This window comes from Corvus moneduloides, chromosome 2 (genome assembly GCF_009650955.1).
Source record: "Corvus moneduloides isolate bCorMon1 chromosome 2, bCorMon1.pri, whole genome shotgun sequence".
NCBI classification, from domain to species: domain Eukaryota; kingdom Metazoa; phylum Chordata; class Aves; order Passeriformes; family Corvidae; genus Corvus; species Corvus moneduloides.
Window position 1 is genome coordinate 108,285,632 of NC_045477.1, and position 13,932 is coordinate 108,299,563.

At 39.5% G+C, this 13,932-nt stretch overlaps 1 protein-coding gene across 9 annotated transcripts in view; it reads right to left on the reverse strand.

Moving 5' to 3' along the window:
* Nucleotides 1–2,566: 2,566 nt before the first annotated feature.
* The window catches only part of SH3KBP1 (SH3 domain containing kinase binding protein 1), a 213,279-nt gene continuing 201,913 nt past the window's right edge, over nucleotides 2,567–13,932 (reverse strand). For 8 of the 9 annotated variants that reach the window (XM_032100768.1, XM_032100769.1, XM_032100772.1 and 5 more), the window contains 5 exons: nucleotides 11,913–12,022; nucleotides 10,514–10,639; nucleotides 7,118–7,389; nucleotides 5,649–5,712; nucleotides 2,567–3,629 (listed from right to left, as the gene is read on the reverse strand). In XM_032100768.1, the coding sequence (XP_031956659.1) occupies nucleotides 3,588–3,629; nucleotides 5,649–5,712; nucleotides 7,118–7,389; nucleotides 10,514–10,639; nucleotides 11,913–12,022 (614 nt within the window). In that variant the 3' untranslated portion in view covers nucleotides 2,567–3,587. Of the gene's footprint in view, nucleotides 3,630–5,648; nucleotides 5,713–7,113; nucleotides 7,390–10,513; nucleotides 10,640–11,912; nucleotides 12,023–13,932 lie in introns of all 9 variants that reach the window. The other variant, XR_004238460.1, reaches the window with a different exon arrangement.

Sequence of the window (13,932 nt, forward strand, 5' to 3'; positions counted from 1 at the left end):
TCAGAGGAGAAGCAGACATTGGAGTCTCACACCTCTTCCTGGCCCTGCAGAGACTGCTGATCGTTCCTGCAGGCAGGAACACTGCCCATCACCCCCACCCAGCCATACTCTCCACACTCTCTCCTTGGCTTTCAGTGCTTGGTATTTGCAGGACCCATGAACTGCAGGACCTCCAACCACAGCCCCCCTGCTCCCAAGGCAGGCCCCTGGAGCATAAATGTCCCAGTCCGAGGCTAAAAGTGAGAGCTGTCAGCACAGTTGTGATGGCGGTGGCATGGCCAAGGAAAGCCCAGGAACACCAGACACCCTCAGCCACGCCAGCCCTGCAGCAGCAAACCCACGTCTGTGCCGCAGGCTCCGCACACGGGGATGTGCAGGGAAGCAGCTGCCCCTGCAGCTGGACAGCCTGGTGGGAAAGGGAGCAGGGGAGAGCAGGGCCTGCTCACACCCCAGGCAGCTCCTGGAAGAAGAGTGAAAGGATTCTGTAACTTCAGCAGAGCACGGACTTCCGGGGGTGTTTTACGGCACTGTCTCGCCTTGTTTCGTATGTGCGAATTTCAGTCCTGGCTGTCACAGAGCGTGGTGCTCATGGGCATTTCATACACGCAGTAGCCCATAAAAATTACTCTATAGAGTTGTGTTCACTCCTTTGACCTGTTAGCATAACAAAAAATTCATCTGAACCTTTTGCTCATTCACAAATGAATTAGTAAGAAAACCACAGAAGATGAAATTTAAGTAACGTAACTTAAAATACACTTTCAAGTATTTACCATCTTACTTCCATGTAGAACTTTTTTAAAGTGCTAAGTGCTATGATCTTACATTAAGAAATATTTGCTCCTTTTAGAATTGAAAGAAGAACAAAAGGAGAACATAAAACTGTTTTCTTAATAACCAAAAATTTACCAAATCAAGAATTTGGATATTATCATCCAGATGTATGAGCCTGATATTTCACACCTGACTTCTGCAAATAAACAGAAGTCTGCTACAGGACTGATATGTGCATGTTAATGAAAAGTCATTTTACACAACTCTTCAAACAACAATATTTAATAATTTTCACAACAAAATCACTTTGTACCTCACCAGTGTTTTCTGATTTTCTTTAAATATAAAACCAAGCACTTTTAAAAGCAGCAGTTTATATCCACACATTTAGTGCATATTTGATATTCTTTAACAATGGATAATCTATGTGTTATGTGAGATACTTACTATTATTATAATGAAATGCAGCAAGAAGAGCTTGTATTTCTACAGTGTCCTTTCCCAGAATAACCAACTTGCAAAGCAAAGCATTTTCACAAAAAACTTATTTAACCATCTTTTACAAAGCATGATTTGTTAGACTTCTAAGTTAGATTTATAAAATGACAAGTTATCATCTCAACAGGGGAAAAAAAAGTAATGTAATTTTTTTTTTCTTTTGGAATCTAGTTCCAAATTCAGACTTTTATTTTCAAAAGATGGAACACGTCTGAGATGTCTGTTATACTTCTGAAGCACAGCTCAGGAATCAATACTTTATCTACCACAGATACAATAGTTTATCACTTTCCAGGGCATTAGGTATCCAGAGCTGTTAATTTCTGGATCAATATGGCAAATGTATAACTACCAACCCAAACAAAGTTCTTATTCCTTATCCATTAATTTCCTTTTGTTTTCCTAACTCTGCTACTAACTTTACAAAAATCATGGATGTAGAAATCCTTATTGCTGGAAAGCTATGCAGGACTCTCCTTCTTTGTACAAAAATATTTTAATGTAGATATTTAGAAATTTTACATAAGAACATTTCAGTGATAAAATATTTTATTAGTGTTTCTGTTTGAGTACATTGAGCAATGTATTGTGACTTCAAAAAAAAATTCTCGAGTTTCACTACCCAATCCTTAAATCTCAGACACCACTGTTACAATAGAAGCAGATGCTCTGAAAGAGAAAATCATCCCAACATCCAGGTTCTATACTGGCAGTTGAGACCCATAAAGCCAGATTCGGGTATGGTGGAGTGTGTATTTTATGTATCTATGCATATCAAAAAGATTTTGGGAATTCTGCCAACCATATGTGAATGTGACCAGCCAACTGCATACATACTACATCTCACCCAGCTCCTGGCAGGCAGGGTGGTTCATGTTGATACAGGGTGTGCTGCTGGAGCCCGCTCTAGCATTTGGTGGGATGACAAGTAGATCCTTTGTGTGTGGGGTTTTGTAACTCGGAAGCATCACCAGCACCACTTACCCACTCACCCCACGCTATGCAAAAATATTTGTTATTTAAACACTTTATAAACTTAACGGAGATTGCTGACAAGATATGAGATACTCTGTGGTTAGTTAAGAACACATGAAACCACAACCAGGAAAATGTGAAATTTTGAAAGAATGAAAGCAAACAGAGAAACTGAAGTAAGCATCAGGTTCAACAGAATGTTGAGAAGAAAGTCCTGCTGCAAAAATAGGACTAAGAAGTGTAGCGGTCTGTAAGTGTACAATATCATAGCAGACAATACCACGTCAACAGCAAATGAAACTGTCACACAACAGAGAGCCTTGTGCATGAAATAATACAACTTTTTATTCATGTTTTATAGATTACTTTTATTTATTTTTGCTTTAATAATGCATATTCTGTTCACTCTGTGCAAAACTGGGGACAGAGGTGGGTGTTTAAATCATCTAATGAAAATCAAGCGGAGATGAACATTCAGGTTGAGGGAGAGGCCTATCCAAACCAGGAAAGCTAAAAAGCCACAGCTGCTCAAGACAAAGCTGCTCTCAGCTGTGCCCTTTTGTCCTGCCACCTGGCACAAACGCTCTCCTGACCGAGCAGCTGAGCACTGGCAAGGTGACCTCCGCCGGACACCGGGGACAGGAGTTGTCGTGGTAGCTACATGGGAGACCTGGCCTCAACCGGCTCCAGTCAGTGTGTGGCAAAGAAAGGCACAAATCATTGCAAAGACCAGACTTCTGTTGGTTTGTTTCCTTCTTGTAAATACGTTACTGTACACAATGTAAGTTTGAGTTGTAGGGGATTCAGGGACATAAAATTGCATATTTAACAGAACTTAAAATCATAACGAAAAGTAGGCTGTTCAATCTTGAAGCAAAAATAATCCCTCCAGCCCCAACATTAACATTCATTCCTGGCTATATGCAGTACAAACATTTTAAAATCTGTGACAAAAGACAATTAAAAACCAAAAGTCAAAATCATAAAGCTTGTAAACAGATAATCTGAAATACACTTTATTTATGGAAAAATATCATCAAAATAGTACCACTATGGATTAAACTGCCTGAGTTTTCATTTCACCTAGGATCTTGAAGTAGAGAGCCTTTAGCACAAGAAGATCAATTTCAGTCACAACTAGTGCCGCACAGCATGGCTTTGGGTAGAAATTTTGTTCTCGTTGGTATTTTTGTTGTGCTATCAAAAACTGTTGTGCTAATCCTTCAAATAAAGGGATGTTGAGGCAATTCTTAAATCATTTGGCACAAAGTTATTTTGGCTGGGGCATAAATTTGAGTCTCAGTCATGAAGAATAATGCAACATTCCACCTATCAAGTATTCACTTTGATTGAAGAGCTTTCTTTATGTCATTAACTTCCATCTAAAAACAAACAAAAGAAAAAGTATTTGATTAAATTAGATGCTTTAGCAAACTGAGGCACAGTTGGTGCCACTTGAAAAGCACATGTTCCATCTTGTCCAGAGGTGTCAGCTACGGGCTTTATACTACTCTTATTTCCACAGACTTCACAAATTGAGGTGTGCTTCTCAATTGTGTAAGATGACCATTCACAGCTTCCTCCCTCAGACCATGACAAGTATAGTCATTGAATGTACTGCAAGACCTTTCAATCTCTTTAAATTACAACTTTTACAAACAACACAGCTCACTGCCTGGCATTGCTGCACAATGAGCACTGTGTCCATGCACTGACAGCTGCACTTACAGCCAGCACCATAAACTGCACTGCTGGCAGTGAGCACTGGTACCTGAGGAACAAAACCCATCATCTCTCTCCTACAGGGACGGTTCTTTCTGTAGGAATGATGGTTACCTTCTACAACTATCAAACCTGTGCCCAGGCACCTTAAAGGCTCTGATGGATGTACAGCCATGTGGTAAGAGGATGTGGCTATAACCACCAACAGCCCTAGCTGTCCATTTGATCCCTCTGACAGACACAGAAAACCCTAAGGCAGGGGTCCTAGATTTATTCAAACACACCTGTTTCAACCTCATGACTATCAGAACACTCTGAAACTAATGCAACATTTGTTTGCTAACTCTCATCTTCATGTAAAGCTAATAATGCCGTCTTGGCTAGCATCTGAACATTTACCAGTATAAACAACATTTGAACTGGAGTAAAAGCATTCAGCTGCAAGATCATAATTTTCAACCCTTCAGTGCAGGTCTCTGCATAAAGATGTAAAGTTATCTCTGGATAACTCTGAATAGTCTCACCCGTTAGACTAAATCAATAATGGCTATTAAAAATGTTCACTGTGTTTTATCTGAATAAATTTCAGTTTTAGCTGAACAAGAGTTGTGTATAATTAGAAGATATGTTCCTATGTGATTGGATACAAAGTCCTTTAGGCAGTCCTGGAGCATAGATGTTGAGGATCCCCAGTTCTGCCACCCTTTGCCATGTTCCCAAATACTTTACAGAGAGGGAAGAGTTCCAGTGAAATTACATTTCAATTTTCTATATCTAGTTCAAAGTACAGTTGCTCTATAGCATCAAAATATAAAAATATAATCAATACCAAACCACTTATCAAGTACATGGAATAGAAGAGTATAGCATAGTACAGATGAGAATAGAATAGTTTTGGTTGGAATGGGCCTATAATGACCCTTTAGTCCATCTCCCTGACCAGGTTAAAGCATGTTAGTAAGAGCATTTTTTAAATCACTCTCCAAAACCCCAAAAAGCAGTTTCAACATCATTCCACATCAAAGCAGCATCGTTAATGATTCCAGCAAAGGCCAAGTTCCATGAACCCCACAAGCAGGGCAGCAGGATACCTGGCAAATGACTAAGCCAGCACAACAACATCTAGAGCTAAGGTGCTGTACAAACTATGGTAGCAGTAACTGGGTTCCTAATCAGAGCCCCTTCTTTTATATTGCTCAGGATGCTTTAGTAAAGACAACCTTGAGTACAGCCTGTAGAGCAGACATTAAAATTTTGCTATATGAAATAATATTCCAAGCGTATTAACACTGAGACAAGCCTACTACAAAATATAAAGCTTCGGCAGAAAGTAAGTAACTTAAGGCATGATTTCATTTGTGACAAAATCAAACAATTAAAACTGAGACAAAAAAAAATCATAGTTTGAATCTTGTATTGTGTTTAATTTTTTAAAATTTATCTACCTACTTGTGCTGATAAATTTTTAGATAATTATCAGGCTTTTCAGTAAGAAGCCAGTATTGCAGTATATATGACACAAACTTGCAATGCCATGAAGGGAACAGGTATATCCCTTTCAGAAATATTGGTAGTTTTTAATTCACTGGAATCTAAGTATCTTAGCAGAGTTTTATGTCCCATGTCAGGCTAAATTAAACCTGCCAACACATCTCTAACATTATAAATAATTTAAGTACCTGCAATCGTAGACGGATCTTCTTCTCTTCATCCAACTCAGAGAGCAACTGTTTAATCTCTTTTCTGTCAAAAGAATGCAAAAGAAGCTTGGCATGGAAATGACTACACTAGTAAAATACAAAAGATTTTCTCTCGGAGACATATTTTTCCCACTTCACTAGTTTGTTTTTTTTCCTCAGAACGTCTAACTGAAGTCAGCATACTCTTGTGTACTACAGGCTACAGTAGAGAGAAATAAAACTCACTATGGGACAGCACCCCGCCCCATCCCACATGGCTAATGAATAATGCCTCCTAACAGCCCTGCATCCACAGGCTTTGCTCTGGCCTAGCTGTATCAACACTGTATCAGCACCCAGTTGCCTTTTTCCATACAGAACGTAGATGTATTGACTGTTGGTGGGTTATAGGGACTGGTAACACGAATCCTGCCTGTCCTATCACATACTTAAGCCACTTAAAAGCTGTTTATGCCAGCAATACAATGTAACCTTCCACTTCATTTATAAGACTTAACGATCCCAAATATGGATTTTCTATCATTCTTCTTTGTCGAGAAGGGGAACATAGCTATAAGGAGCAGACACGTTCTCATGTTCCCACTGAGTGATCTCACCTTAGGACAGATACCAGTAGGTGGAAGCTGCCCTTGCAAGAAGGGCCGGGGAGACCAGAGGAGCAGGGTCAGCCTAAGAGGCGAGGCCGTGGGGCTTGCTGGCTACATCCAGCTTGAACCATGCCCTCCCGCATCTTCTCCCAAACTCCGCACACCTCTGTTCCGCCACAGTCTCTGCACGCTGCTTGCCCTTTTCTTTTTCCTGCCTGGGCTACACACAACTGACAATGTAAGTGAAGGTTTAGCTTCCAAAGCATTAAATATTCTCAGGAACATCAAAAGTCACATGCCAGCCCCAGTTTCTCCTAAGAAATGAGCAACTTAAAGAAATAAAGGTGCCCAAAACTAAAATAATAAGATTCAGGGCCATAAACACAAAGGCCTTCAGATATCCTAGTCACAATTCAATTACTACTTTTGTAACGTGAGCTTCCTGGGAAAATGTGCTAACAGTCAAATAACAATGGATTTAATAATTTTAGGAACTTGTAGCAATTTGTACTACAACTATAACAAATGCACCCCTTTTGTTATGATCAATGCATATGAGTTCCCAGATATTTATTGGCAAATAAAAGACATTCACTGTTTATAGCTTGCAACTTAACTTTTTTAACACGCCTCAAACATCTACTTATGTCACAACACAGGAAAAGAAAAAGCTGGTGGATAGTGCAGGTCTTTTTTGTTGAGGTTCTCACCCCTGAATATGTTCTGTCACACAAAAATCACTCACAAACACATAGCCCAGCTGTGCAGAGTAACATCCATGAAGGCAAACTCAATAAGAAACTGCCACCACTATGCACAAATGGATCCATCCCACCTACAGTTGTGATTTGCAGTACTTACTTTTGCTGGTCTTTCATGGTTTCAATGATGGTTCTTAGCTCCCTAATTTGTGTTCTCAGCTCTTCCAGGGCAGTCTGACCTTGGCTCAAGTGCTCAGTCTTTGGCTTTCCTTCAGTACCAAACAGGGATGGGGAATTTGACCTGTGGCCTGTTGTTCCCATAGCAATTGAATGAAATCCAGGTGACGGTGAAGGGGATAGTGATGGTTGTACATTACTGCCACTAGCCAGACCTCCTGGTTTTGGAGGCAAGGAAGTTTTGTTATCAGACACCTGCAACAAAAAGAATAACATTTAGTGTCTGCAGAAAGCTTTATGAAAATCAAACCTCTAACCAATGGTAAGTATTTTGCTGCTCTTCAGTAATGCTGAAAGTCCAACAGTCAAACATGGACAGTCTTGGCAAAAGCATGATAAATATAATGATTAGTCATGCATGATCTTGGTATGTGTACATCAGAGGGGGTCTAGTTGGGATGGAGAAGTTCAGACAGCTTTGTTGGGGTTCCTCCCCCCTACCATGTGGTCCTGGGAGAGGGGCCCTGGGGGGGGAGACACAAGGTTGACCAGGTATCCCCACTGTAACACAGCTTCAGTAAGACTTTTCATGGTTGCTACAACAAGCGAGCAACAGCATTTCCAAGATCTCAGACCTAGCAGTGAATTAAGCCAGGGACAGATGCTCAGTGTTTCTCTCAGAAGTTTGTGAGGCCATATCTATGTCTCCCGCAGAGCACAAAACTACATGGCCGAGAAGCCAAGTCATATTTTTTAGTAAATTAAATTCATAGTTGCCCAACAACCATTGAAGGAATCTTCAAAGTTTTTTCAAAAATTAAAAAATGTATTACATGTTCCCCCTAGCATTATGAAAATAGCAAAATATTCATTAACTTTGCTTGTTGGTATGATATATAAAGAAAAAAAAATCCCATGGCTTCAAAATGATAATATATTAATAATAAATAAATGTAGTGTACTGTCCTCTGTTAACTGAAGCTTCCATGAATCCCCGTAACTACCAATAGCTGTTTACTCCTCTAGGAAATTGACAGAAAAACACAGCATTAACCTAAAACCCTGGAATCCTGTGGTTAGCTAAAAAGGATCTCATGCTTCTTAACTGCAATCCAGTGCTCTACTTATTAGGCAAGCCTCTACTAATATGTGCTACATAATGTAATATATGTATATAATGTAATATAATGTAATATAACATTTAATATTTATTAGACAATTAGAAAATCTGAAGTTTACCAACCATATGTGACTATCTACTTCACTGCATACAGAGAACAATGTACAAGTACTGTTACCACAGTGGCAAGTAAGGGGAGTCTTCACACTGTTATTTGGCAGTGCTATGTGTGCATTGTATGACAGCTACCAGGCATATCTGAAAATCTGATTTGGACAAGAGTAAGAAAAAGCACTAGGCAACCTTCCAACTCTCTTTGGAAAAGAGATATTGAAGTTGAATGGCAAATAGGGCAAAATACTGAGACTAAATGGTATGGAAATGAAAGAAGACACTGTAACTGAGGACTTGGGGACTGGCGGGGTGGCATTAGCTGAGCAAAGTAACTGAGAAAAGTTAGTGATGAGATGAAAATCAGGAAAAATTGTGATGGGGAGGGCAGAGCAGGATCCACCAAGTTCTGGAAAAAACAGTCTTCCCTACTACACAACCATGACTGAGCACAGAACCTGCTCTGCGAAAGCAGTGAATTCAAAAAGTGTTCTGCACAAAAACCAAGTCTGACCATATGAATAAAAATGGTGTTATAATCACAAGAAAGCTGAATCACTGCAGTGCTGTGAAAACTTGACTCAATGACCGGAATAATATTCTTTTAACATTGTATCAATTAGTTTGTTCGCTTAGTTTGTGTATCTGGGTTGGAAGGGACCTTAAAGGTCACCTAGTTCCAATCTCCCTGCCATGGGTAGGGGCAATTTTCGCTAGAAAGGGTTGCTCCAAGGCCCATCCAGCCTGTTCTTAAACATTTCCAGTGATGGGACATCCAAAAATTCTCTCTTGTGGCACCTGTTCCAGTGCCTTGCCACACTCACAGTAAAGGATCTTTTCCTTATATCTAATCTAAACCTACTCTCCTTCAGTTTGAAACTGTTCCATCATCCTCTCCTATCACTCCATGCTCTTGTAAACAGTGCCTCTCCATCTTTCTTGTCAGCTCCCTTCAGGTACTGGAAGGCCACAATTAGGTCACCTTAAAACCTTCTCTTTTCCAAGCCAAAAAAACCCAGTTCTCTCAGTTTTTCCTCATAGGAGAGATGCTCCATCCCTCTGACCATCTCGGTGGCCTCCTCTGGACTGGCTCCAACAGGTCCATGTCCTTGTGCTGGAGACCCCAGAGCTGCATGCAGCACTCCAGGTGGGGTCTCAACAGAGCAGAGTAGGGTGTGAGTAACATGTACCTATAAACAGATCTCTCATGCATAATAACCCCATATATCAGTAGGTGCAAGTTTCCTTTGGACTGAAAAGAGACGTCAGGCTGAGTTCAAATCTGGAGCAGGCAAGCAAGGCACAACCAGAGTCATTGATCTGAGCATCCTATTCCAGAGCTTAACTGGCTATCAACATTAAAGCCTCAAGCAGCTGCCTTCTAATAGCAGCCATCTCGTTTTACAGGAACAACATCTAGAGTTTTGTCATACAACTTACAAATGTTGGCCCAAGAGTATTCTGTAGTGCAAGTGCTCCCAGAAGAGGGAGCTACATATCAAAACATTATCCGTACAACTTGATCACAGAAGTGCATGACTTCATCTTTCAAATACCTGTTCAACTATTAGAATGTGTATTTGTATTATTAAAGGTATCCTTATGTACTAAAAAATAGTTCCAGCCTTTAAGGCCTGACCTACACACTCCTTTTTTAATATTTCATTCTACTACAGTATTCTACCAATATACAGTAAGAACGGAACAAGCCTATAAAATGAATACAGTTATACCAGTATAAAAAGTGATTATATTTGAAAGTTTAAATTCACATACTATTAGAGTGTGTCAAAGAGTTGTATTTTCTCTGCTCACAGACTCTTCTAATGTAAACTCAATTTAAAGTTGCAAAAAGACAGGGTCTTTGTTTCTAAAATGTATTTCCCAGCCTCTCTGATTCTGTGAAATGCATTTACATAAGAAAGATTTTTTTCACAGTATGGTTATTTGAGACATTTTAACTGTGCAATTCACTTTAGACTTGCCTTTCAAGCACAGAACAAACTTTAGTAACCTTTATAATTTTAAGCTTCTTTAAGTGGGCAGTTACCAGGTGACTGTTGAATTAAATTTTAAATACTTGAGTACTGCTTTGAAAAAAGAAGATGCATGTGATAAAGTTAAGCAGAGACATTCCAATTAACTTACTTGTGATATTGTAACAGTTCTTGATTTCCTTGACACATCAAGAGTTTTGTGAGTAATGGAAACATGTTCCTCCTTCTCATCTTCAGGACTTGGTGAGTCAAAGAAATCAGGGCTTGAAAGAGATGACTATGCAGACAAACATACAAAAGAAGAAGAGAAAGAAAAGTACAGATATTTTCATTGTACAAGAACTTTTTTAGCTATCATTTTCATAGTAACAATACTTAAAATCAGGACTCTTTGTCCCCCTACTCCCCCTTTTTTGCATCTTATTTTCAAAGCATTCAAGAAATAAGATATGCTTAAGAGTTGAATCCAACATTAATTTACAGCTTTGCGTTGCATGATATCACAAGATGAAAGTGCAGGACGCTGAGTGCTGTGCCATGGGGACACCAGCTCTGTCACCGGGGCGGCTCCACTGTGGCTTTGCTCAGAGCAGGTCTCACCCTGCTGCTTCTCAGAGGCCCCAGCTTTGTCTGTGCACGGTGCTGGCACTGCAGGGCTGCCTTGTGCACGGCCTCTTGGTAAAGGCACGAAGAGGGAAGGTTCTTTCCACCCCTTGTTCCTTTCCTCATAGACGTGACAGGGGAAGTAAAACCTCTTTACTGTTCTTCTATATTTCTATACTTATGATGACAGTCAATTTTGAAAGCATTCTCTTTTTTTCAGTTCTATTAGTTTCACTACAATCCTTTTTGCTTCCTTCCATTTTGTTTTTCTTCAGCAACACGGACCCAGGTAACCATCAGTAGTTGCTCTCATTCTGATATTCCAGAACGCAAAAAGCATGGAAACAAGCAAACCCCAAACCCCAAAGAAGAAGACATTGAAAAACTAAGCAGTGGTTTCCAAAATATGGTTTAAGAGACCAACTTGTCTAAAGATACATATTAGAGAGTGAAATTTAAATCACCCTTATATTTACAGCTGCGATCTTAATGAGAAGAAACACATGGTAGCTCAAGGAGGACTGTTGAAGACTGAATGGACTATTTGTCCTCAAAATCTGGTAAATGTCTGCAAGAAATCAATAGAAATGCTTCTTTTGGGAAACACTTTCAAAATCCTCAATACTTAGCACAAATTAGTCTATTCCAAAGATTTTTATAAGGGATTTTTCTGGGATCACTCATGGCTGGCAAGGAACACTTGGCATCACCTAAATAAGGGGGTACAAACCTTAGAAGGAAGGGAATGTTTTAAACATCAGTATTCGAAACACTGGCAGCCTTTTGACAGTAATTTTCCTGATCTGCATCTCTCTGCCTCATTGTACGTGTGAAGGAATGGCTGGGTAAAAGTAGTAAAAACACCAAGGAACACAAGTAGGAGAGGGGGAAAAATCAGAAAAAATATTTTTAAAAATAGTTTTTAAAGAAAAGGAAAATTAACTTACAGATGTGAGAGACTGGGAGGGTGGTCGCCTGCCAGTAGCTTTTGGTCTGGTTGTAGTTGGATGATTAAGCTTCTCAGCAATTGGTATTACAGAATCAAAACCTTCCAAGTCTTAAAAATAAAATAGAATTGATTTGGTTTTCTGGCAATTGTCTTCAAAGGGAAAGAATCACATATTTTTCTAATTTCAAAGAAAAGAAATCCCATTTTCCCCACTGTGTCACAGTGTTCTGCACATATTTAGCCACCACGATGGCACTAAAAAAACCTGAAAGTCAAAGGCAGCTGTAATCCAGTCACCCTTGCCAAGAACGATTACCCTTCCATCTCAACACAATAAAGCAGAGGGGGAACGTGTAGAGGAGCCTTTGGCTTTGTTTTCAGCATAGTGAAAGCTAAATGACATCATGGGTTCTATAGCATGGAATAAACAGTTTCAAAATTTCCATCTGGCTACTGAAGGGGTTAGTAATTTTTTTTTTCCATGAATAACTGAAGACGTAAGGCAGTGCATACGTTGTCTCAGGAACTGTACTGTCAGCACTGCATTGCAGCAATTGCTCAGGGGGGTGTAGAATGAGAATGATCAAGCTGGAAGTTATCTGCAGGTTCCTGGACACCTGCAGCTGGAGGCACCATAGTTTCCAGTAACTGCAGGTGAGGGGATTATCTCCCTCCAGTAGTCCAGAGGCTATGGCAAGTAAAAGCTCCAATAAGCTCCTGAAGCTGTACAGAGCCCAGGGAAAGCAGGTCTGCTTGAATGCTGTACCAACCATCTCCATGGCCAGTGAAAAGCTCTGGGGAAGTGTTTACTGAATCCAGCCACACAGTAACATGTTTATGTGAAAGAACAATGTGGAGGCTCAAGGAATACCACAGCTTATGATTACATGGATAAATCAAAAGGCTTAATACCATTCATCTATTTTTATGGGTTGTATCAGTTTCACTCACCTTCATTTCAAAATGCCCTACAGCATATGTTGAGCAGGAAGGAGTCAGAAAACACACAAGAGGTACTTTAGACAAGATAAATCAAAATTCTTCAAAATTACTTTCAGATATGAATCAAATACAGGAATAATATTCATTATTCAGAGACTATTTTTCATTGCACACATGTAGGAAAAAATAGCTTTTACGTTAATAGTTCTATATAGTAGGCACTTAATTTTCTGAACCATTACAGAACAATGAATCACTGAAGATCCAGTTTTGTTGCCATATTACAACCAACCATCGTACAAAATTACACAATGGAAAACCAAATTAATTAATGGGCCTGTGCAATAAACTATATGCACTGAAAGACATTTAAATTGATTCCAAGTACTCATGATTTGTCAGCTAGAAAGTAAATGGGATTGGAGATTCCTTATTCAGCAATATCTTTTCATCTCCAAGAGATTAAAAAAAAAAGAACAAAGAAAAAAGAGAACTCTTTCAATAGCCCTGAAATAGTCTAAGGTTATTCACCTCCGAATACTACTCTATTTTTGGAGTGACTCTTCCTATATATAACCAGTGACCCCACTGTCCTCTATCATGTATTTTTGTCATTGCTCTTTTTATTGACTGTTGCAGCCTGTGTGCAAAGGTAGGTCACCCACCCAGTCTGTCAGTGGGAATTTAGCAATCTGAAGCCTCAGTTGTACCCAACACATCAGGTGAGGCCACAGTGCTTTGAAAGTTAAAATGAGCTAATTTTAGCAGATTTTAGCAGATCACAAAACCTATCTGGAGTCCTGTAGAACTTCAGGGTTTCAGGAGAGGAGAAATAGAAGTAAAAATTTATTTTCTGGGGAGAAAAAAAGCAAGTGTAAGCTGGTTTCCATTAATATCCAGTTTAAAGCTGACGCATAAGACAGCTAAATGACTTAAGATCACAAGGCAAATCAGTAATCAATATATTAACACATTGTCTAATTTTGATTTTCACTACTGAGTTACTTTGCTAAATTGCACAGCAAAAATGTAATACCAACAAGAATATACTCTTTTCTAAATGTGTGATACTCACA